Raw genomic sequence first — 24,396 nt, 5'->3', positions numbered from 1 at the left:
CACTTTGGAACTGTTTCTTACACTGGGCAGTTGGTTTGATAATCAGTGCTGCATATGCTGGATCAGTTGTACATATCTTAACATGTAAGCGAGAGACACATTAAGTGGTTTGTTACTGTGCATACTAATATTGCATGTGTGATTTGAAATTATCTATATCTAGTATCTTGTGGAATCCAACCTAGTGTCCTTTCTCCATAGACAGCTACTGTTTCAGGACACGCACGCTTCGCTTCAACTACTTTCTCGAGTTCAAATGGCACTAACTCTGAAGCAGTAAATAACTGTGCCCGGTTTTCTGAGTGGTCTGCTTCTGTCGTCGCTCAGATATCTTTCACTTGGCTGCCTGGTGCAACACCGCTCGCAGACTCCACTCTGACCTGAACCGAAGACATTCTCTCCCCTTCATGCTTTTAAAACAGGGCGTGTGAACTCTATGGACTTCTAGAAGATGCCCTACAAACACATATGCATTATACACTAGATAGGACACTTAATGCGGTACAATGTGCGCACAGCGCCCCAAGCGTACGCACAGCAGATCTCCGCAGGCACTCGCCGCGTACACAGCAGCGGCTTGACCGGGAAGTGCTTGCGCTGTTCCAGGCGGATGTTAAGGTATCAGCTGATGCTGGTGTTGCTAATGGTAGTTTTATTTGTGTTGTTGTTCACTGTAGAGAGTTACCGTAAAGAAACGAAGAAGGAAATCCGTGTGCTAATAACAGGCAGTGATCGGTTACAGAGGAATTCAGTAGAACCGCGTAGAAACTCAGTCACATTACCCAGCACCAGTATTGCTAATACTAGAAGAGATATACCTTTAGTTATATTTATTAGAAAGGGACCGCAATATGAATATAGATGCAATACTGGAAACGGGTGTAGCATGAATATTAGTTATCACGTCAGCGCTGCAATTTGTGTCAAATAGAACACATTTAAAACCAAACTGAGTAAGAGAACAATACAGAAACTAAAGTCAGGGCAGACGAGTGTAATCCGGTACTAGAAGAAAATAACAAAGCAAACGCATACGGCAATATTATAAATAAGGTCTTTGTCATTTTAGCGTTATTATTATTTATCTGTCGCCGCAATTTTAGACTCTTTAAAAACAGGTTATTTTTAAATCTAGTTTGTGAAAGTGTTGTAGTAGGGTTCTAATTTAGCAGGCTGTATAGCTTGCCGCTGTTTATTTCACACACGTTACAGTACCACTCGCTTGGAAATACACTGCACAATAAGAAGAAGAAGAAGAAGTAGTTGTGGCTGGTGTCTGGCACGAAGTGTTTTTAATAAATGTGTTGTTCGTAGTGATACGTTGCAGCCGAGGCTGAGGGCTGTCAGTATTATTTAAACAGTATTAGAAACCTGGTTCCGGCCCAGTCACACAGAAATCCGAGTCTCCCTTCTTTATTTCTGTACGGGCCAATGCTGGATCTGGAGGTCGTGCCTGAGAGATCGCTGGGAAATGAACAATGGGTATTTGCACTAGGTAATGTCAACCCTCTGCTGCTTCTGTGTTACTGTCGGCATAACTTCTTTGTGGTTAAAAAAAAAAAAAAGTTTTTTAAAGCTTTTATGGAGCTTTTTAAACTGGCATCTGCAGTACCTGTTATTTTAAATATATTGTTATGATAACTTTCTCAAGTTTCGTTACCCGCACAAGTTAAGTCTAAATGTAATGTATCAAATAACATAAAAACAGCCTGTGTTATGATTGTTTCAAAGAAAAAAACTGAGAATGTGTTATTTAATGGGGTCATGTACAGTACGTAAATACTAACGTGAAGCAGATTTCACGTGGACTTTAATTTGATACTTTGCATTTTATTTTTTTTATTGTTTTATTTTGCTCCTAATGGTTCTAAAAACTTGTGGAGAAATGTTTTGAATTCTGTACTGTAATACCTTTGGTAGACGTGGAAGATTTCAAGAAATCTTAATCTGAGTCCAAATCTAGTATTATTGAGTGCTTCTTAATATGTGAATGATATAGGATCACAACTAAGACACAGCCAATGAAATAAAGTGTAATAAAGAGTCTCTGAAAACCTTTGTAAATTATGATTATGAACAACCACTTCTAAAGCAAACCAACTGCTTAGAACATCATTGGTATGTTAGTGGCCATCTGTTGACTCTTTCCACAGGGGTGGAGCTAAACGCGTCATCATGATTGAGACAGAGTCTGGCTTTATTGCATAAGCCAAAAAAACGCTGCACTAAGTGGTAATACAGAGAAAACATCTACACTTACTGGCAATTGAATCAACTACATCTTGTAATCATTAATTGTATCTAATCACCTACCACAATACCTACTGCTTATGAGATGAGAATGAAGGTGTACAACAAGCATGATCACATTGATGTTGAGTATTACAGTAACCTAGGCTGCTGCTAATTTTCACTATAGACTGTTGACGTGCCAGTAAGAAGTAAGTGTGGTATTTACCGTGAACAGACAGGGAGTGCTTCATTGGAATGCAAGTTTACATCAGAACTCTTGGCCACCTAAGTTCTTACAATGTTTGTTTACTTGCAGCTGTGCAATTCCAGTGATGTCTAGAAGGAGGATCTCTCTTGTAAAATATGTTGTGTTGTCTGGGTGCTGTGGTGCCTATCATAGGCATGCAATCTTAGTGTTGTTGGATTCCATGGAGATGCACAAGCAAATCTATTTCTGTATGGCACTAGAGCCCATACTAACATGCTGGGGCATTGACCTGCAGGGCAGACTGCCATCCGAGTCACCAACACTGCTGGTGCTCCTTCCAAGTGCCCTGTCCAGAGTCCACCTTGCCCTAGCCTCTTGGAGATCACCACTGAGAGTGCTGGGTTTGATGTGTTTATAGCAGAGATGTGTCAGGCTCTTCTGTAGGTGAAGGAACTGGCACCAGCTGTTGCTTTGCATCCTTATTGGGGTCTTGTTTAGTGTTTTTTGTCTTTTGTAATCTGTCCTAAATGGAATTTGTTTTGTCTTGTTTTTAAATGCTACCATTCCTGTTGCTGTTGCAGGGATGCCATTGGCCCAGGCCATTGCTATTCTCCAGAAGCACTGCCGCATCATCAGAAACGTGCAGGTTCTCTATAGTGAACAGGTGAGCGAGCATGCTTTATTGGTGCCGATTTGCAAGCATAGCATCTGCAGTTTGAACAGGGGCTTCAAATTAAAGTACCATTTATAACCCTGGTTTTTTGAGTTTGCATTGATCAAACAAAACTTCCAGTGAGATTGCAAGGCAAGTGGTGGCCAGCTTGTCATGTACATAAACAGGAAGCTGACCTCCTCCTGGGCTGGTTGGGAAGTAACTCCTACCATGTACCTGTGTTTACTATAAGACTCTCTTATGCCACTGTAGGTTACAGTGTACCTGTGTTTTAGTAAGTTGCCCTGTTACTATAACTGAAGTACCACATTCTACTATATTTTGTGCATTTACATAAGTCAGCTGTCTTATTAAATGCCAGCTGTTGGTCAAGGACCCTGCCAGACTCTGTTTCTTATGTTCATTCTGGAAATTGTGTTTTACTGCCTAGCAGTGCATGTCAGCGCTCGTGATGACAATGCAGTTGTGAATAATTGACGCATTAAGAGCACAGATTGTTATTGTCTTCCTGCTTGTCGGCTTCCTTGTAGAAAGCACTTGTGTTCTCTGTAATCCTTTAAATCTAGTAGGGCCGAGTGGTGTGCTAACAACGGCCTCTTCTCATTCCCAAACTGTTGTTTAAAAGTACAAATGACAATTCTGGGAATTATTTAAGGCACACAGTAGTTCTTTCACAGTAGGAGGCATTTTTGTTTTGGATGACATCACTTTGTGCTATTAGGAAATTATCCACAGTGTTTATTCCAGAGTGAATTTTACAACACACTAAAAGAAACTGTCAGTGCCTACTTTGTCTACTTTCTTCTAATGTGCGTCTTCAGATCTCTGATTGACTCCTGCACTGCTCTCTCTTTGTGTCTTCAGATCTCTGATTGACTCCTGCACTGCTCTCTCTCTCTCTCTCTCTTTGTGTCTTCAGATCTCTGATTGACTCCTGCACTGCTCTCTCTCTCTTTGTGTCTTCAGATCTCTGATTGACTCCTGCACTGCTCTCTCTCTCTCTTTGTGTCTTCAGATCTCTGATTGACTCCTGCACTGCTCTCTCTCTCTCTCTCTCTCTTTTTGTGTTTGTAGAGTCCTCTATGCCATGACCTCATACTGAACTTGACTCAGGATGGAATCAAGCTGCTGTTTGATGCCTGCAATCAGCGACTGAAGGTAAACTTGTAATTGTCTACACTAATTCATTACACTTCTTAACCTCAGCCTTTGGAATGCGTGACTATAAATCCAGTTATATGAACATACTTGCCAGAGGGGTTAGGGTCAGTTCTTGTTTTTCAATTCAAATTCCCATTCCCTTATAATCACGTTCAACACCTCATTGATCAACATTGAAATTAGCTGTATTCTGTTATTTAAATTGAGGTCATTGTTAGTCAGATAAATTAGCTTCAAATGGAAGCAATTGACCAATGTCAAAGATCATTATGTCTCTAACATATCAAATCCCATTCCAATTACTTCGAAGGAATTGAGACTGGGAATTGATCTTAAAAAGGAATTGGAATTGACCCTGACCCTGCTCACCAGCCCTGGTAATGCATTCCAGTGCTGTTATGATTGAGCTTTGAAGTCATTGTATCTGAACACAGACTGTGTTTCCTACATCTCTGATTTGATCTTGTACTATATTTAGATACTAACTATGGCTATGCTTACATTAATTGCATAATCTCTTATTAATGATTTTCCATATGAAACTTAACGGTGTTTTGATTGTAATCTAGGTAATTGAAGTTTATGACTTGAGCAAAGTGAAATTGAAATACTGGTGAGTATTATACTGTGTGTTTAACCCTCATCCCTACTCGTGCAGTTATAAAGTGCTCTCTTTGATTGTGGATAGTGAAGTGCAGTAGTCCTGTGAAATGCAGTGAGCTCTGCTCACGCTTGTTGCGAGGGTTGCTCAGCAGTTCATGACAAACTGATCAGGCGCTGCTGGTGTTATTTTAACCGCCTTCAGGTGGAGGGATGAAGCTTTTTGTCAGCAGGTTAAATGTACTCATAATGACTCATTAAGCCAAATGGGAGCTAGAGGGAGAGCAGCCAAGCACACTGAGCCATGTGGACTATAAGCTGTACTGACAAAACCAAGCATGATAGCAAAATACACACTGGGTAACAGGCTAGAAGGAGTCATTGTCATGTGTTCACATATGTGTTGCTTAAGCCTGAAATTGTCATTTATATAGTGAGTTTCCCAATCTTCTTTGAATTAGTATAGGTTTTTATTGCTGTAATGGGGATCAATACTTTCCTATATCCCCTTTGGTCACTTTGTAATTATTATTATTTTATTTTTTTTTACATTTTTAAAGTTTTTAAAACAGTTTGTGTGAATTCTATAGAGTTCAAGAAGTTCTCCGGCAGCAAACATGTGTGCATTATAAAATAGATACATAAGAAACTTAATGTGGTACAGTTACACACTCATAGGAACTGCAAGGGATATTAAGTACCGTCTCCAGTCTTAAAATCAACCAATTTCTGTATGGAATGGACTCTTTCACCAGTCAGCTGTGGACGTGCATGAGTGATGTGTTTGCTGCTTCATAACATATTGAATTGTCAGGCTTGTAGTGACGTCTTGTTTTTGTTTTCTCTCTTTTTTTAAAGTGGCGTGCATTTTAACTCTCAGGCAATCGCGCCGACCATTGAGCAGATAGACCAGTCCTTTGGAGCCACGCACCCAGGAGGTAAGAAGGGGAATAGGTTCTGTCGCCTGTCGTGAAAGACACTGTCCTTTTTCCCATCAGTGTACTTGAGATTTGACCAGGCTCAGCTGGCTGTTCATCAGGCTGCCCAAAAGCATGCATTAGTAATGTACTGGAAAAGAAGAAACACACTATAATGACAAACTCACTGTACAACATAGCTTTATCAGGACAATTCCTGTTTTAAAATCAGTTCCTAATTCTGATTCCAATTCCCTTTGCATCAATTCTAGCACATCACTGATCGGTATTTTGTTAATGTGAGCTTTTCAGAGTGGTAACAAGTTACTTAAATTGAAGTCCATTAAATGGAGGCAGTTGAACAATCACAACAATTATTATGTCTCTAAAATTCCGATTCCTTCGAAGGATTGGGGATTGATTTTTAAAAGGAATTAGAAGTGGAAATGGAATTGGAATTGAAAAACAGGAATTGACCCAGCCTTGTTAGGACCCCCATCCCCCCACAATGTGAAGCCAAGCGTGAACATTAGTATCCTCCTCCTTTCTTTTTCAGTGTACAATGCAGCTGAGCAGCTTTTTCATCTTAATTTCCGAGGTCTGTCTTTCTCATTTCAACTGGACTCCTGGAACGAAGCTCCCAAGTATGAGGTCAGAACGCAGCCTGCAGCTCTCAATTGAGGGCTCTGCTTTTTCCTGTAGTGGGATCACATCACAGCACAGGCTGGCCTACTGTAATATTCCTCCAGAGGAGATGACAATAGCCAAACTTAATGGATGCATCGTTAAACTAATAATAATGACAGGGGGCAACTGTAGTTTTACTGGAAGAAGAAATCAGACAAATACGTTACTTTCTATTGTTGGTTACTAGTTTTATAAAATGTACAAGTTGGACTGTCTATTAAGACAATATTACTTGGAGCCTTTGGTCGTAATTGATTCCAATGAATATATTTTTGCTGTCTTTACATATACATTATGTGTGTGTCTGTGTGTAAATAGAGTATGTATACACACACACACACACACATATCTAGCAATAGTTGTTTTGCTTTGACAGCCTAACTTTGCCCATGGCTTGGCCTCCCTGCAGATTCCTCATGGAGCCACTGTAAAACGCATGTACATCTACACTGGAAACAGTCTGCAGGATACCAAGTAAGGGACGCATGACTAGCCTGAGTGTTAGTGCAAGATATGGCTTATCTGGGCGGGCATGGAGCCTTGTTAAGAGAGTGCAGGCAAGCTGTGCTTCTCATATCAGTGCTGCGCTTCATGTGAAAAGGCAAAGAAAGTTGGGTTTTCTGAGTGTAGTGTGCTGTGCTGTGCATGACCCCCTTCGAAAATAATGAATTGAGCGTTATAAACTGCTGGATGAAATTGCTGCTATACGTGTTTGTTATTTAATCTTTCAGACGATAAAAACATGCAAAATGAACCCACCGATATTAAACGGCTCTTCAGCATTTCCATGGACAAGTGACAGTTAACAATGTTCCCACTCTCCCTGACCTTTCCAGGGTTACTGGTGCTGCTTGTGTAGTGTGACACAGATACATACCAAAGCTAAGAGCAGTCCTAACTATAGTTCAGACATTCAGGCTCCTGATGTATTTTATTGAAGTGCTTTTTCTTTTGTTTTGCTCTGATGCATATGTACCTCTTATTTTAGCATGCATGTTTGCTTCACATTGGTGAGAATTGTGCAGCTGCATTTTCTGAAATGATGTTGCTTTATTTATAATAAAGGTGACATGAAGGAATTTTTTTATTAGGCGGGCGTGTATAAACTCCACTGTGGGATTTGGAAAGAGAAAGAAAGAAATCAAGTTTTTCCAGTTGTCCAGCAACTGGTGTTGAGCTTTGAAAATAGCACTGCAGTTAACCTGTATAGAGCCAGAGGAGTGGAAGAATGTGATGGTGAGACAGTAATGCAGAATTGAAAAACTGCTCTCTGCAGCAGGCAGTGCTTTTGACCCTGCTGTTAACGGCACTTCCACTCCGGGTGTGTGTTTGTTTCCATTGTGTTGCAGGGCTCCAGCGATGCCTCTTACCTGCTTTCTGGGGAATGTGTTTGCCGAGTGCATCGATGTATTAAGAGATGGGACGGGACCCTTAGGTTTAAGACTCCGCCTCCTCACTGCAGGTATTGAAGTTCAAGTGTGAGCTTTCCATTCCACATGCCTTTTTTTTTTTGCGCACCATCAGCTGATAAATATACTGCTTAGTCAGTAGATACAGTAAAAGTACTTCACTCCAGACTAATCCACGGATATGAAAATAGTGTATTAACAGGGTTCAGAGATGTTATATATAGAGGTAGATCCAAAGCCCTTACCTGGACACCTGCAGGGCTAGCCTCTGTCGTCTAGGGGCCAGAAGCAAGCCAAAAGAGGCAATTGGCTTGGTCATGAGATCGGACGATGCCCGCTGACCTTCAGCTCTCCTGCTTTGAGGATTGCTGTGGTGAGGGGGCGGAATTTGGCATTGTGGATTGGGGGTGAAATGATGTGCTGAGCTGTTCTGCGAGTGCCATGTGCTTGTGTGCTCCGCAGGCTGTGGCCCCGGGGTGATGGTAGATGCTAAGGTTCGAGTGCTGGAGCGCTGCATATACTTCGGAGACTCGTGTCAGGATGTTCTGAGCACTCTGGGGTCACCACACAAGGTCTTCTATAAATCCGAGGACAAGGTACAATCAGCAATCGCATACAAAACACAAAGCACAGGGATACCCTGCTGAAGGTGGAATACCATATCATCTCTTTGGGGGTTTTCAACCAGTTACAGGGATAGAAATAAGACTCTCTTATAGCATAACAGTTTCACCCTTTCCAGGTTTTATTACAAGCTTGCTTAGCTGCAGGATATAGCTAACAAGCTCAGGTGGCAATGGAAGTCTTATGTCCATCCAATTTATTAACACATTTATTACATAGTTAGTTAGGTAGACAAAAGATAATGCCAGTTCTTAGACACCTGACCCATCGGTCCTTGGTGTCACAGTTCAAGTTGATGTTCCTAAAGTAAATCACGTGACATTCCCAATGGAATTCTGAAATCTCTGTTTCTCCTGCAGATGAAGATTCACTCTCCTTCTCCTCACAAGCAGGTTCCCTCCAAATGCAATGACTACTTCTTCAACTACTTCACGCTTGGAGTGGTAAGAGCTGCATTCTCGCTCTCCCCTTCAATCTGCTGCCCGTTATTAATATTGTTGTAGTGTTGAGGCCACAGTATTGAGGGAATGTTAAACACAACACTGCTGCTTCTTTTCATTCAGGATATACTGTTTGATGCCACTACTCATCTGGTGAAAAAGTTTGTGCTACATACAAATTTCCCTGGTCATTACAATTTTAATATGTAAGTATCAGCTTCCCTAAATACAGTGTACAAGTGCGAGAGTCTGCATGTAAATATATATTTTACATGAGTATTACTGAAAATACAGGAGTGTTTCCAGATGACACAAATATATACCGATATACTTAATGGAGGGGAAGATGCATGCGTAGAACATCTGCAATTAACTCACCTTATTGTCTTTTCCTCCTATTGTTCTAGTTATCATCGATGTGATTTCAAGATTCCACTTACAAATAAAAAAGGTGAGTTTAACAAAAAAGTAGCTGCCGTGTCGCTCCAGTGTCACTCCCTATTTAAATACAGTGAAGGCCTTAGTAATGTCAGTGTCACTCTGTTTAAAAAAAGTGAATCCCTTAGTAATGTCATAGAGCAGGAGTCTCCAACCCTGGTCCTGGAAAGCTACTGGCTGCTGGTTTTTGTTTCAACTAATCTCTCAGTTACTTAACTGAACCAATTATTGGCTTAATTAGTCAAGATTAACAGGTGTTCCAGATCTTTAGCCAGTGATGATGTAGACACCTATAAAACCTACAGGATAGGGGCTCTCCAGTACCAGGGTTGGAGACCCCTGTCACAGAGTAACATTGACGACCTTGGACTTTGGTTCAAAAGCAGGTGGAAGCAATAAGCTGAATACATCCCGAGTCCAGGAAACCCCTTCGACGCCTCAGCCACGCACAGCCTAGTGTTAGTTCTGCTGCATCAGTGCAAGAAGAACCATGTCCAATCATAAAACTAGCAGGAAGCAACTCAGAGTTGATCATTGCTAGCTAAATAGCTTTTAAAACTACAGAAAATCCAGGTTCAAGCATTGCACTTGCTCTGGGTGTCTTTGCTGTACCCGGTAGAGCGCTGTGCAACATGTACCGTGTGGGATAAAGATCAGGGACTGGTTATTGATTCTGGTCATACTTTCAGGGGTCTGCACAGCTGCACGCTCTAAACAGTTGTTTCCCATTATTGAGTTCATGAAATGTTAATACTCCTAAACAGGCTTTTCATCTTTTGAGGGCTGTAAACTCAAGAGGATTTAAAAGAGCTTTCTCTTACAGGGCAATCGGCCCATCAGACAAGCTTGTCCTGTTTTTGTGTGTGTTGCAGGTGGTGCTGATTCTCAGACAGACGCAGGCACTTTGACAACTTACAGCAAGGTAAGGAGGCTGGAGTTCACCACTAGCAGGGTCGGGATCAGTTCCTGTTTTTCAATTTAAATGCCTTTTCCTTCAAAGGAATTGCAATTGGAATAGTTATTTTAGAGACTCAATAATTGCTGTGATTGTTCAACTGCTTTCATTTGAAGCCAGTTTAATTGACTAACAGGGACTTCAATTTAAGTCATCTGTTGCCACTACGAGAAGCTCATTTTAACAGAGTGCAGCTAATTACAATTTTGATTAATTGGAATTAAAATTGATCCCATCCCTGGCCACTATGTATCGTGGTTTCATCAAAACACGAGAGGGAATTTCCGTCGCCCGTCAGCAGTCTTAGCAACAACAGTTATGTAAAAAATCCGTGGGAGTTTTTTTTTTCACCCTGCATGTGTCTTTTTAAAAATGTTGTATTTAAACAATGCCTCCATAATAGAAAGAAACACTGAAGAGAGTTGATTTAAATAAATACTTGTGAGTTTAAGTACAGGACAACAGACTTGCTGTCCTAAACTAGACTGTTGCGAAGCGTTTCATCCTCTTGTGTTGTGTTTCAGTGGGATTTGATTCAGGAGCATATTGGTCACCCTATGGAAAAGCCGGTTGTCCTGCACAGGTAACACTGCAAGCTTGCTGAATATCACACTGTAGGCAAAACCTATTGCAAGTGTCTTGAAATTGGGACAGGCAGGTTCCCCACATCTGTAGTGAATGCATGGAAAGTACATACAATACAGGAGATGTTTAGTACAGGAGGGAAAAGCTGATTAAAAACTGTAAATAAATGGAACACCTGTTGTTTGGGTGTGGTTCTGACTTTGTGGAAACCCCGTATAGTAGGTATGTTGAGATTATTGAAAACGACTGTGTTTTTGTTTTATTGAGGTCATCTTCAGCAAACAACAGCAACCCGTTCGGATCCACTTTTTGCTTCGGACTGCAAAGAATGATTTTCGAGGTTAGTTCATAGACTAAAACCGAGAGCTCATTGAATGTCTAGAGAAATGCCCAGGAAACCAGCTACATTTATTTTACATCATTTTAGTTTGTTCATTCCTGAACAAATACAAGAGTTCATGAAGGTGTTTTGAAAGAGGGACTAGTGTTATGATCATTAATAAAATGTGATTGTAAAGACCAGCAAAGGGTTAAAGAGAGTGTTGAAACATACAGGTCGACTTGAGACCATCTCTGACAGCCAACCTGTAACCTAGTTAACACAAGACTCTCCCCTCCCCTCTCTCCCCCCCCCCCCCCTCCCCCTCCCCTCCTCCCCCTCCCCCTCCCCCCCCCTGCTTATCTCTTCTAGGTGATGCAGAACAACCACATAGCCTCAGTAACCCTATACGGCCCCCCCGGTCGAGCAGCCATTCTCGAGCAGCCGAAGCACCTGCCCAGTGAGTGCCCACTGTCCGCTCCTCCAACCACAACACTACACATCTAGTACAGTAAAATGTGCCTTGATTTGCTGGCATTATCATACAAGAAAAGCATGGTATAGTTGATGTTAGTTCTCACTGCCCCTCCTGTCCTGTGACTGGCGAGAGTGCGCAGTAGATTGTCACAGAGCTGCTCTCGCAGGGAGCAGTCCTAGTGGTATGGGCTATGAAGCCACGTGTCTGTGTGTTATTCTGGACCTTCTGTATCTGTCTCTCCATTACATTCAACCGATTGCACACAAACATAAATACAAGCACAAAACTCACAAGCACCAACCTGAGCCAAGGGGGTTGGTAATATATATATATATATATATATATATATATATATATATATATATATACACACACACACACACACACACACACATTTAAATGAGTGTTTGGTGTTGTAGTGGTGTGGTACAGTTCCGTTTTGCAGTTTGCTTTGGCCCAGTTCAGTCAGCTGAGTGCATAAAGTCTAAGCTTGTGTCCACTGTTTTCAGGCACACATTGTTTTACTTAAACTGTAGCAAGTGAAATGGTTTTAACATTTGCACTAAATCCACCTTAATTACCTGATAATTGTCTTTTATCCACTGAGGAATATTTGTGTCATGCGTGTGCGTGAGTGAGGGGGTGCAACAGTTTCTGCACGCATGCAGCTGATAAAATAGAATGTTTTTTTTTGTGATCAAAGTCCATCCACAATTCCTATTCTTCATGTCCGATCAGCCATGCCCCGTGTGCGTGTTAGGGTTCTTTTGAATGCCAACATTATAGTCAAAGACATCTGAAAGCATCTTGTTTTTTAATCTGTACTTGTCATAAAAACTGCATACCCCAATGTGATTGAAAACAGTCTAAACAGTCTTAAACCTCTTGTAAAAGAAAGCTGCAATTCTCCAAGGCGTGGAACTCCTGGCATATTGCAGTACTCTTCTACCCCCCAAAAAGTCCTCCCTTACACCCCCCCCCCCCATAGGGGTCAGCTTGGCACGTGGGCTGTTAATAATGCTTCATGCTTTAAGATAATAATAATAATGCCCTGTTTTAAAAAATACATTTAAAATGTAAAAATAAATGTATCAACTTTAACTTGTAATACATGACTAGACACCGCTGTTTGTGTTTTCAATGTGTGTATAGATTTGTAAATACAGTATTTTTTGGTAATTTGAATGAATTCTACAGTAATAAGCCTGCATTGCTACAGTTAAGCCTGCATTGCTTTGTATATAAATATATATATATATATATATATATATATATATATATATATATATATATATATATATATATATATATTGTGACATTGCAAGTCTGGACCAGTATCAGGGGATACAGTATGAGGATGTGTGTTAATGGTATTTCTTTACATTTAGTCTTCCCTTTTACTGTGACTTTGTAGAGTGTTGTAACTATCCCTCCATGTACAGTATGGTACAAGCTTACCTTTCTTCCATTCTTAGCTGTTAATCGAGGCTCTTACTAAGATTGCTTCTCTGTATCGATTGCTTGCTGAAGATACTTTGTGTCTCTTAATTTCCTGCACAGCCTATATGAAACTGTAATGAAATGCATTATGAGCATGAATTCTGAAATGATAACACGTCAGGCTGTCAGTAATGGTTTGTGTGCTCAAAGAACTGTTTTACTAAACTGCTGAAAAGGTATGGGTTACATGTCCAGTGTAGAAGCCTGAACCCCAGTCTCTTAATGTAGTCTCATAAGTGGAAGTATCACTCTGTTCAGATATTCCTAATACTTGATATTAAATGTCATCAGATACGTTGAATTCGTGGTCAAGGGGTGGGTAGCACACGTCCACGCATTCAGGCATGGTTGATTGACAATGGAAATAAAGGACTGTAATACAGAGCTCTAAACTGGAATACAGTTGCTATGGATATGATCGAAGCAACTTTCATATAAGTACTATTTTCAAATGTTTTTCAAATCCATCATTTTTTGGGGATGCATTTTTTTTTTAAATGCCCATTGCTTATTGAAATTGTGAACTGATGCATACAGTAGAAATGTGGTGTTTGAAAATGATAGATAGTTTTTAATCTCTATCCGTAGAATAACCTATAAGTCTTTTCCGATGTAACGTTTAAATAAACATATCTAAATGCTCCTCCACATGGAGCTTTTGAAAATGCCGCTGTTAAGCTGAGGGAACATGAAGACGCTTTGTGGCTTGGAACTTGGTTTCAGGGCACTGCGTGGCACACCAGGGGAGACTTGGGGTTTGATGCAGCAAAGTTGCCTCCAAACCTAGGTCTCCTGGAACCAGGTTTCAAGCTACTGTTCCTGAAAAAGTGGCTTTGTCTTCCCTCAGCTTTAGCATCTCAAAAGATGGCAATAAACGCAGCTGGTCCAAATTCAAATCCAACCATATGCAAATTCACAGAGTAATTTATTGACTTTTTTTAAACCACTATATTCACATTTTGATACACGGCTCATAATCGTGTTCATATCCTCAAATTCTGAATCAGAAAATAAAAATGGATGTAATAAACATGTAAAACAATACTGACTGATTGTATGATTTTGTATTTATTTCAAAGTTAATGCGCGTGATTACTGAGTGTGTTACAATCTTCAGATCCTTTCACCTGCTGCACAGGTAGCTATCTCAGTACTGTATAAATGAACTCAAGTCTGCTTACATAAATACATAAGACTGTGAATTATTGTGAACTTGATTTGCATTTATGGAAAAGAACAATATTGGTGGACATTTACTGTTAAACATGGTAGCACCATAACAAGGGAACATACATGAAGCAGAACTGTATGCCCCATTCATGTTGCATGCAGAACACTGATCTATGAAGCTAGTTCATATCCGACTTTACTGTTTGTTCATTCGGTTTTAAGGTTCTAATTGTTTTTAAGGTAAATCTGCAAAAGAGGTACAGTGTGTTAAGAGAATGCCCTTATACTTAGATATCTGAGTCTAAAGACAGTGGAATGATAATGTGCATGTTCTGCTTGACGATATGATTTACTGTATTTCACAGGTTATATGCATGCTGAAAATAGCAGTGAAACCACTCAGGACAGTTTCACTCCTTTTTGTTTTTGTGGTTTTTCCTCATCCATTTGAACGGCTTCTTCACAACCACTTTGGTATTGCACTGTACCTCCGGATCGTGAAGCAGTTTCCACATGATCCACATTTCTGCCACGGTGAGGCTGTGGACCACCATGAGCTCCCTGTAAAAACACGGATCAAAGACTTGCAGATGGGGGGCAGCAGAGGGCCTGACTATCCCGAAAGTCCTGAAGCCCTCATGGGAATCTGGTTTCAGGCCGATGCGGAGCAGACACATCCCCATGAAGACGTCGTCGATCGGGAACAGCTCCACCTCTCTGCAAGCTCGCTCCAGTCTCTTAGCGGTGAAGCCAGACATGATGAAGCCGCCTCCGCCTGCATAGGCCGGGTAAAGCCCCTGTCCGTACACCATCTCTGGGATGAAGTACTTGCTCTTCTTTGACCTGATAGGCTGAGCCTGATAGATGACGTCGCCAATGAAGACGTCTTCGCCAGGGCTGCGCTCCTTCAGGAGCTCCACAATGTTATCGACGTTGACGTAGACGTCGGCGTCGCCTTTGAAGATGAACTTCACGTTGGGGCAAAAAACGTCCAGCCATTTTAAAAAGTTGATCTCCTTCAAGGTCAGGTTGAAGAAAGTATCCTGGAAGTCCCACAGGAGGATGTCCCTGTGCACACGGCTCTCGTACCTCAAAAGCAGCTCCCACTCTGGAAACTCTGTTTGATTCTTGGGAACCCCCAGCAGGAAGACCATCTTTATCTTTACTCCATTTAAAAGCCCTTCCGCCCCCCAGGTCTTGCGCACCACCTCGCGCTTCTCGAACTCCTCCGCCACCGACTTGATGGCGATCAGCAGGAAAGTGTCCCCCACACACTTCCCGGGCTGGTTCAGAAGGAGTTTGAAGTCACGGCAGTCCTTGTTTCTCAGGTACTGCTTGAAGTTGAAAGGTGGACGAGATAAAGACGGGGCCCTGGTGGGATGAACTGCACCCTCATCGACTGGCTCAGAGTTGCACATCTGTCCAGAATGAAGCTGAGGTGTTGCCAACACATCCTCTAGCCTCTTGGCTGTGGTTCCCAAAAGAACTCTTGTGTTTGACATTTCCTTGATTAGGGTCTGAATTCTCCATGGTGCTGTGAATCCATACTGGGTGTACAGTATTACACACAGCACTGTCAGAATCACAACCGTGCAGATCACACCTCCTTTCCAATGAACTCTCATGGTCTGCAGCAGATCGGACGCGTGTCATAAGCTGCTCATTCCCAGCCGCTGAGAAACAGCGAGGCCAATTACAGTATGTGCAGAGAGAAGACAGGTTTCACCACCTGTGGAATCTGAATTTCTTTCTCTTTTTTAAATGAGGAATTTGGGAGTCAGTGCAGCCACTTTTTAATGGTCCTTCGGAGCCTGAATAAAGTAGGTCTGGAGGCTTGGTGTTAAAACTATTACAAGATGTGAGTCTTGGCTGGGATGAAGAATATTTCCAAGTCACACACAGGAGGCAGCTTGGGGTATTCCACAGGGCTCCAGGTTTGGAGGGTTAGGGTTATTCAGCAATGTGGCCCTCCTCAATTAGCACTACAATACAGAACTAAATAGGGTTATAAACACACACACACACCGTTTCTGTTAGATAATACCAGTAATATTAGGAAGAAAGCAAAAAAAAAACTAATATTAAATATAGTATATACAAGCTGGTGGTATCATGAATCATTTTAAGCCAGTTGAAGTCAGTTATTAAGATTATTATTATTATTTTTGAAATTTTTTTTTTTTTTCACAAAATATGCACACAAATGATCCATTGGAACAGACACGTTCCATCTATTAATAAAAGCACCTTGCTCCTGTCAGTTAAAAATATCAGATGCCGCAATGAATAAAGCCAAATATACAGGCACAGGTAAGCATGAAGATAGTGGAAAACGATGGTCGTTTGGGTAAAATATATGTTTAGATGAATAAAAGAAAACATGTTATTTTGAATAAGATCGTATGCAGTGGTTCATCGGAATAAACAGAACGGCAAGAAGCGGCCAGACAAGACCCTAAACTTGGCGGCCCTAGTGCACTGCAAACTCGGAAAAGCGCTTGCTCGTATTTAAAAAGTTCTGTAACATTGAAACAACACCCTCGATCAGTCTGCGTTTTAAAGAAACTATCATACTCACCGCAACGGAACGGCTGCGTGTCCATCCATCTGCAGCGCTGGGTTACCCGGAGGTGTGCCAAACATCTGGTCCTAGTTATCCCCGCTGCAGTCACAAGAACAAAAACGCAGTTCAGTTTTTACTTTTATAAAACCCTACATTATAACTAATACTTTCATGTAAACTAGTTTTACTCGCCAGACAGTTCACTCGACAGTGCTGCTGCTCGCCTCAGCTTTCATTTTTTGGAATTCACATGACGTGTCAAAAAAAAAAAAAAAAAAAACAGAAATCCAGATGCCAGCAAAGCAATTGAAGACTGCCGAAAAAGGGAAGCCGTGGAGTGGGGAGGAATAGCGTTGAGTAATGATGTAATGCACATTGTACAATGCAACGTTCCTTGTTTGGCTTTTTTTTTTTTTTTTTTTTTTGTTACTTAGATTTTAAAGTTGTACTAAACAGCACTATTTAAAAAAAAAAAAAAAAAACATGTTGCGTTTTAAGTTACCGTAAACTGCAGCCTCATCTCCCGGATACACGATTTGTATGGATAACGGTGCATGCCCATAAAGCCTTCAGCAACGACTGATGTTGCCTGAATGACAACGGCCATCGGTTGTTGTGTCTGATTGTGATTACGCTATTGGTGAGGGGCGCCCCTTGTGGAAATGGGTGTGTACGCGTATGCTGTGGCTTAAACACAACCATCAGATTTATCTCAGCGCACTTAAAAGTGTTAATGCACGAAATGTAAGAGTTTACTCGTGAGCGTTTGAGATGGAGTAAGTTCTGTGAGTCAGATACCATAAGCAGTTTAAAAAGAAGTCACAAGCTACTCTACAGGAGAAAAAATAAATCATATCCACTTGGTTTACTATTGGATAATTATAACGTTTGTATATTAAACTGCATTATACTATACATACGTAATTACATACAAATGCAATACTGTGGATATATACATATTTATATTAACAGAATACACATAGATTTTGGTAAACAAAACTTGTAAACGATGATAAAAAATAATTTATTATTACAAACAAAACACAGGAAAATCACACAACACAGGCAAGGTTATTGTAACGCAAACCACCCGACACAGGCAAGGTTATTGTAACGCAAACCACCCGACACAGGCAAGGTTATTGTAACGCAAACCACCCGACACAGGCAAGGTTATTGTAACGCAAACCACCCGACACAGGCAAGGTTATTGTAACGCAAACCACCCGACACAGGCAAGGTTATTGTAACGCAAACCACCCGACACAGGCAAGGTTATTGTAACGCAAACCACCCGACACAGGCAAGGTTATTGTAACGCAAACCACCCGACACAGGCAAGGTTATTGTAACGCAAACCACCCGACACAGGCAAGGTTATTGTAACGCAAACCACCCGACACAGGCAAGGTTATTGTAACGCAAACCACCCGACACAGGCAAGGTTATTGTAACGCAAACCACCTGACACAGGCAAGGTTATTGTAACGCAAACCACCCGACACAGGCAAGGTTATTGTAACGCAAACCACCCGACACAGGCAAGGTTATTGTAAGTCAAGGATGCACCTGGATATTCAGGCCATTTGTGCACTGCCATTAACAGGTTTGTTTTTGATACACATAACAAGCAAGGTATAACAAAGTATTTACAAAAGAAAAAAACAGCGAATCTCACTAAATTCCAGCCATTCTCGCTAAATAGAAAACATATGCTCTTTGGCTACAGCAAACATTCACATATATTTTGGAACAGATTTGTAGAATTCATAAATGTCTTAGTTCGCCAGTAACTGCAATGCAGCCCGACACATTTATTGGTACACTAATGCTTTACCAATACAGCTCTTCTGTCTGCCTGAAAAAAAGAGAGCTGTTCTTAATTAAATGTACTTACTAAAAACACTGGAGGATACAATGTATTTTATTTTAAAACTATATTACTTGTAGCTATTTTAGAAATGTTGCTCTAACAAGTCCCTATTGGTTTTATTATTATTATTATTTAGAGATTCTTATTTGATGCAGAATCACGTCTTTGCAATGGGATTCCTCTCAGCCATTAACCTGGGTTTCTTCTCCACACTCAGTCATCGGAGTGATTGCAGCTAGGAGGTCTGAATGCCAGCACGCATTATCTTGAAGAGCGCATTCACATTGTTATTCTTGATGGCATCCCTACATGCAGTAATCACTTGATTCTTTGGTTTTCCAACTTTTAAAACAAACAAACAAATAATAACACATTAGCATCCTATTGTACAGTATAGTATAGTATAGTGGTGAACCCTGGCAGTGTACTGTAGGTTTGATCTACCTATGCCACTTCTAGACTGCAGTGAAACCGCTCCATAACTGCACTTTGCACATGTGTTCATAACTATACTGCAGCACACAGAATATATTGCACTATTACAAATTATAAAGCATAATCACAAAAAAGCAAATTTAACCATCACTTACCCTGTAATCATCCAGCCCTCTGTATCTCCTGATTCACATCTCTCACTGTCTCTTACCCTGTAATCGTCCAGCCCTCTGTATCTCCTGATTCACATCTCTCACTGTCACTTACCCTGTAATCATCCAGCCCTCTGTATCTCCTGATTCACATCTCTCACTGTCTCTTACCCTGTAATCGTCCAGCCCTCTGTATCTCCTGATTCACATCTCTCACTGTCTCTTACCCTGTAATCATCCAGCCCTCTGTATCTCCTGATTCACATCTCTCACTGTCACTTACCCTGTAATCGTCCAGCCCTCTGTATCTCCTGATTCACATCTCTCACTGTCACTTACCCTGTAATCATCCAGCCCTCTGTATCTCCTGATTCACATCTCTCACTGTCACTTACCCTGTAATCATCCAGCCCTCTTTATCTCCTGATTCACATCTCTCACTGTCACTTACCCTGTAATCATCCAGCCCTCTGTATCTCCTGATTCACATCTCTCACTGTCTCTTACCCTGTAATCATCCAGCCCTCTGTATCTCCTGATTCACATCTCTCACTGTCTCTTACCCTGTAATCATCCAGCCCTCTGTATCTCCTGATTCACATCTCTCACTGTCACTTACCCTGTAATCATCCAGCCCTCTGTATCTCCTGATTCACATCTCTCACTGTCACTTACCCTGTAATCATCCAGCCCTCTTTATCTCCTGATTCACATCTCTCACTGTCTCTTACCCTGTAATCATCCAGCCCTCTTTATCTCCTGATTCACATCTCTCACTGTCTCTTACCCTGTAATCATCCAGCCCTCTTTATCTCCTGATTCACATCTCTCACTGTCACTTACCCTGTAATCATCCAGCCCTCTGTATCTCCTGATTCACATCTCTCACTGTCTCTTACCCTGTAATCATCCAGCCCTCTTTATCTCCTGATTCACATCTCTCACTGTCTCTTACCCTGTAATCATCCAGCCCTCTTTATCTCCTGATTCACATCTCTCACTGTCTCTTACCCTGTAATCATCCAGCCCTCTTTATCTCCTGATTCACATCTCTCACTGTCTCTTACCCTGTAATCATCCAGCCCTCTTTATCTCCTGATTCACATCTCTCACTGTCTCTTACCCTGTAATCATCCAGCCCTCTTTATCTCCTGATTCACATCTCTCACTGTCTCTTACCCTGTAATCATCCAGCCCTCTTTATCTCCTGATTCACATCTCTCACTGTCTCTTACCCTGTAATCATCCAGCCCTCTGTATCTCCTGATTCACATCTCTCACTGTCTCTTACCCTGTAATCATCCAGCCCTCTGTATCTCCTGATTCACATCTCTCACTGTCTCTTACCCTGTAATCATCCAGCCCTCTGTATCTCCTGATTCACATCTCTCACTGTCTCTTACCCTGTAATCATCCAGCCCTCTGTATCTCCTGATTCACATCTCTCACTGTCACTTACCCTGTAATCATCCAGCCCTCTGTATCTCCTGATTCACATCTCTCACTGTCACTTACCCTGTAATCATCCAGCCCTCTGTATCTCCTGATTCACATCTCTCACTGTCTCTTACCCTGTAATCATCCAGCCCTCTGTATCTCCTGATTCACATCTCTCACTGTCTCTTACCCTGTAATCATCCAGCCCTCTGTATCTCCTGATTCACATCTCTCACTGTCACTTACCCTGTAATCATCCAGCCCTCTGTATCTCCTGATTCACAGCTCTCACTGTCACTTACCCCGTAATCATCCAGCCCTCTGTATCTCCTGATTCACATCTCTCACTGTCTCTTACCCTGTAATCATCCAGCCCTCTGTATCTCCTGATTCACAGCTCTCACTGTCTCTTACCCCGTAATCGTCCATATATATATATATGCACACACGCATCTAAGATAATATGACTTTCACATAAACAAAGTTCAATTCAGGTAACCTGTTGATGAATATCTGTTCTATATCACTAAGATAATCTACATCCACACACAATGGAAAACATGATGCAAATAACTGCATAACATGTATCTGCACAGTCCAAGCTGTCAAGAGTACTTCGCAATAAAAACACTGTACATGTTTCAGTGCACTTACATGTGCCCCATCAGAAGTGCATCTTCTGCTTGAACCAACATGTTTCGTATGAGGCTGGCGTGGTCTGCCTTCTCTGATGCAGCGAATGGTACCCGTCCACCTGTCAGTAAACTGAAGCACTTCAGTGCCTGGGTCATGCGTTGCACATAAACTTCCCTATGCGCGCACTGTGAAAGCCTGTTTTAGCACAAAATGAAATAGTTTTTAAACAAAAAAACAAAGGGCTTTACAGTTCTTGTCATTCTGTGTTTGAATTTCTGCTGCTTTGTTCGTGAAAACATCAACTTGATGACAGCGGCAATGCATTTTCTAAATGTTGTATTGTGGTTGGCTTTTACAATGCAAAATACATGAACACACATAACCAAGGCTGTGTCTTTATACATACGCACTAATAGAAATATAGTGATGTTCAGATTTGTCAGTCATACGGACTAAATTCAAAAAGCAAAATAAAACGTTTCTTTTGAAAATGTGCATTTAACGTTAACTATACAACACAGTCTTCCGTGTGAATGCCATGGAATCCGCTGAAAGAGTATTCTTACCAGACTCCATTTCCAAACAGAAAGACGGATTCCGCAGTTTTTGTGTAAAATAATAAAAACACACACGTACCATACAAAGCGTCGTGTAGCTAGATATAGTGCAGCGTGAACTATAATAGCGCCTCCCCTTTAACGAGAATACACAGTAACTGCAATATGACAAACAAGGACTGAAACGGTCTAATAATATTAAGAGTCAATATTCGCATGTTGTATTATTATTATTATTATTATTAATATCTGTTATACTTGCTTTCACTGATCATTTAGGGGGCCAGTTTCACAAAGCGGTTCTAGGCAGCAGTCTGCTAAACTCAGTCCACTTCCATACCAATAAAATAATTAAGAAAATATCACATGTACCCTTCAACCATAGCTGGGAGCATTTCTGCTAAACTAGCGTGCTATTCATGATGATCAAATAGCACCGATGTGTTATTCACTGCAGGAATTTCAAACCAGGCCTCTAATTGAAAAGTAATGAACACACACACAAATGCCAAAGGCAAAGTGTGCCGAGTGCAGACGAGCCTCGTTGCTATTTATAGTTGAACTCTGCCGGGCTCCGCTTCCAGCGATGACTAGACAATAACTACACGCCATGTGATGCGCCTTGTGCACAACCGAACATAATTACACGCGTGATCAGCAATTTACAAATAACTGAAAATCCGGATTCTTTCTACAGACACAACATTCCCTGCAATGCATCCTGATCCACATTGATTCCCTTTTCTTTTTGTGCTCGCTTTCATGCTAAAAGGTTTAGGCTGGACATTAACACGGTTACAGACAGTGGTACTGTTCACAATGCACATGCGTGTGTGAAATTGGGTGTTTAACTGTAATAATGGGCGAATATTGAGAATCAACTCTTCATTTTGTAGACTTTGCCTTTAAACTGTTCTTATGGGTCCATCCACAAACTGCGTGCAAAGGTTGCTTTTGTAAAACTTGAAACAAACCAAAAAAAAACCTTATGTTAATTATTTATTTATTTATCTATTCTGTGTAGGAAAGGTCTGGAATACTTTGCACGGAGACAAAAAGTATAGTAAATATGCGCTTTACAGTTGATATAATCTCGTCGATAGATTTAAAAGACCGGACTATAAGATTCTAAAATAAATAAACATATAAATAAATACAACCTTTGGCTTGCTAATGTGATCTCATAAGGGCTAGTGGAAAAACACCGGATAGTTTGACCGGGTGCAGAACAGAGCTCCTGGGTTTTAGTCCGAGTGCAGCGGTGGGCGTGTTCGTGTCGGTCCTCTCGCTGGCAAAGCCGAGTGCAGTACCGCAAGAGCCGCACTAGAGGCGCTATCCTTCAGTGCTGAGCGCAGAGCTAACAGCGCGAAGTACCGCGTGTACGGTTCTGTTTTCGATTCACTTTTCCAGTGTATACATATATAATGTTTATCAAACCGAATTAAAGCCACTTCATTTTATTACAGTGATCATAAGAAATACAACCTGAAATACAGTGTTAATGTTTTATTATTTATAATGCGAATAATAAATAGAATAAAGAACAAAATAAAAGGGACAAAAATTGTTTTATTTTTAAAGTAAATCGTTTTTTTTTTTCTTAAAAGACCACTGAACTTGATAGTTAATTTAAGGTGGGGGGGGGGGGGGCAGAAAAGGCGGGCACTGAGTTTAATAGAAATATTTAGTTTATTTTATTATTATTATTATTATTATTATTATTATTATTATTATTATTATTATTATTTCTCGCTATAACAAGTGAACGCATGCATAATCATGAAGGATAGCGATTCAGCTTATAATTATTGCGAAATGTGTGTTTCCCATAAGGGCATTACTTTCTGGTTTTTTTTTTTTTTTTTTTTTTTTTCTTCAAATATATAGTCGGCGTTGGGTTCCCATGAGAAAATAGATATGTTTGAATATCGCATAACCACGTTTCACAGCAAAACAGCTCGGAATTTGAAATGAATGTATTTGTTATTTATTTGTTTGTTTGTTTGTTTATTTTTTGCAACAACACGGAAACAGTTTGCACACCGCGTTGTTTCGGAGTGTTGTTGTGTCGCTTCGTCATGGTGGCGGTGACTCCCGGGTCCGTGTGCAGCCCTGTGACAATGCGCTTTGCACCCGGTGCCAAGACCGAGTGAATCGCGATCTGCGGTATAAATGCAGGGGACGCACGGCAGGGAATCACTCGCTGCTTCAGCTCCAGAATCTGAGAGGAACGGAATCAGCACCGCGAAACAAAGCAAACACATGGATCCGCAATCTTGCAACTGCACTCAGGGTAAGTACAAGTTAATTTAATGAAAAATTTGTTTTTTGGTTTGTTTTCAGAAGT

At 41.0% G+C, this 24,396-nt stretch overlaps 2 protein-coding genes across 7 annotated transcripts; one reads left to right on the top strand and one right to left on the bottom strand.

Annotated features, from left to right (window-relative positions):
* Positions 1-610: 610 nt before the first annotated feature.
* LOC121325827 (UPF0183 protein C16orf70 homolog) lies at positions 611-12,271 on the top strand. The gene is given in 17 exon segments (XM_041268913.1): positions 611-1,495; positions 3,022-3,104; positions 4,188-4,271; positions 4,844-4,887; positions 5,733-5,812; positions 6,348-6,442; positions 6,855-6,952; positions 7,828-7,940; positions 8,350-8,483; positions 8,871-8,954; positions 9,075-9,157; positions 9,359-9,402; positions 10,262-10,311; positions 10,869-10,927; positions 11,197-11,269; positions 11,621-11,666; positions 11,669-12,271. Coding segments are annotated over 17 exon segments (1,278 nt in total). The 5' UTR covers positions 611-1,431; the 3' UTR covers positions 11,713-12,271.
* A 716-nt stretch (positions 12,272-12,987) lies between these two features.
* LOC121325819 (UDP-GlcNAc:betaGal beta-1,3-N-acetylglucosaminyltransferase 9-like) lies at positions 12,988-23,270 on the bottom strand. Of its 6 annotated transcripts, none has more exons than XM_041268898.1 (5): positions 23,210-23,270; positions 21,511-21,687; positions 19,027-19,174; positions 16,975-17,058; positions 12,988-16,378 (listed from the first exon to the last, which is right to left on the bottom strand). In XM_041268898.1, the coding sequence occupies exon 5, from the start codon at positions 16,019-16,021 to the stop codon at positions 14,807-14,809; it is 1,215 nt and encodes a 404-aa protein (XP_041124832.1). In that variant the 5' UTR covers positions 16,022-16,378; positions 16,975-17,058; positions 19,027-19,174; positions 21,511-21,687; positions 23,210-23,270; the 3' UTR covers positions 12,988-14,806. The 6 variants fall into 6 exon arrangements, with proteins under 6 accessions (XP_041124832.1, XP_041124831.1, XP_041124830.1 ...); XM_041268897.1 differs by having other exon boundaries at positions 22,422-23,257; XM_041268896.1 differs by lacking the exon at positions 23,210-23,270 and adding an exon at positions 22,059-22,247.
* Between the last annotated feature and the right edge of the window lie 1,126 nt (positions 23,271-24,396).

The sequence above is a fragment of the Polyodon spathula genome, chromosome 13, assembly GCF_017654505.1.
Source record: "Polyodon spathula isolate WHYD16114869_AA chromosome 13, ASM1765450v1, whole genome shotgun sequence".
NCBI lineage: Eukaryota > Metazoa > Chordata > Actinopteri > Acipenseriformes > Polyodontidae > Polyodon > Polyodon spathula.
This window is presented reverse-complemented; position numbering and strand designations above follow the sequence as displayed.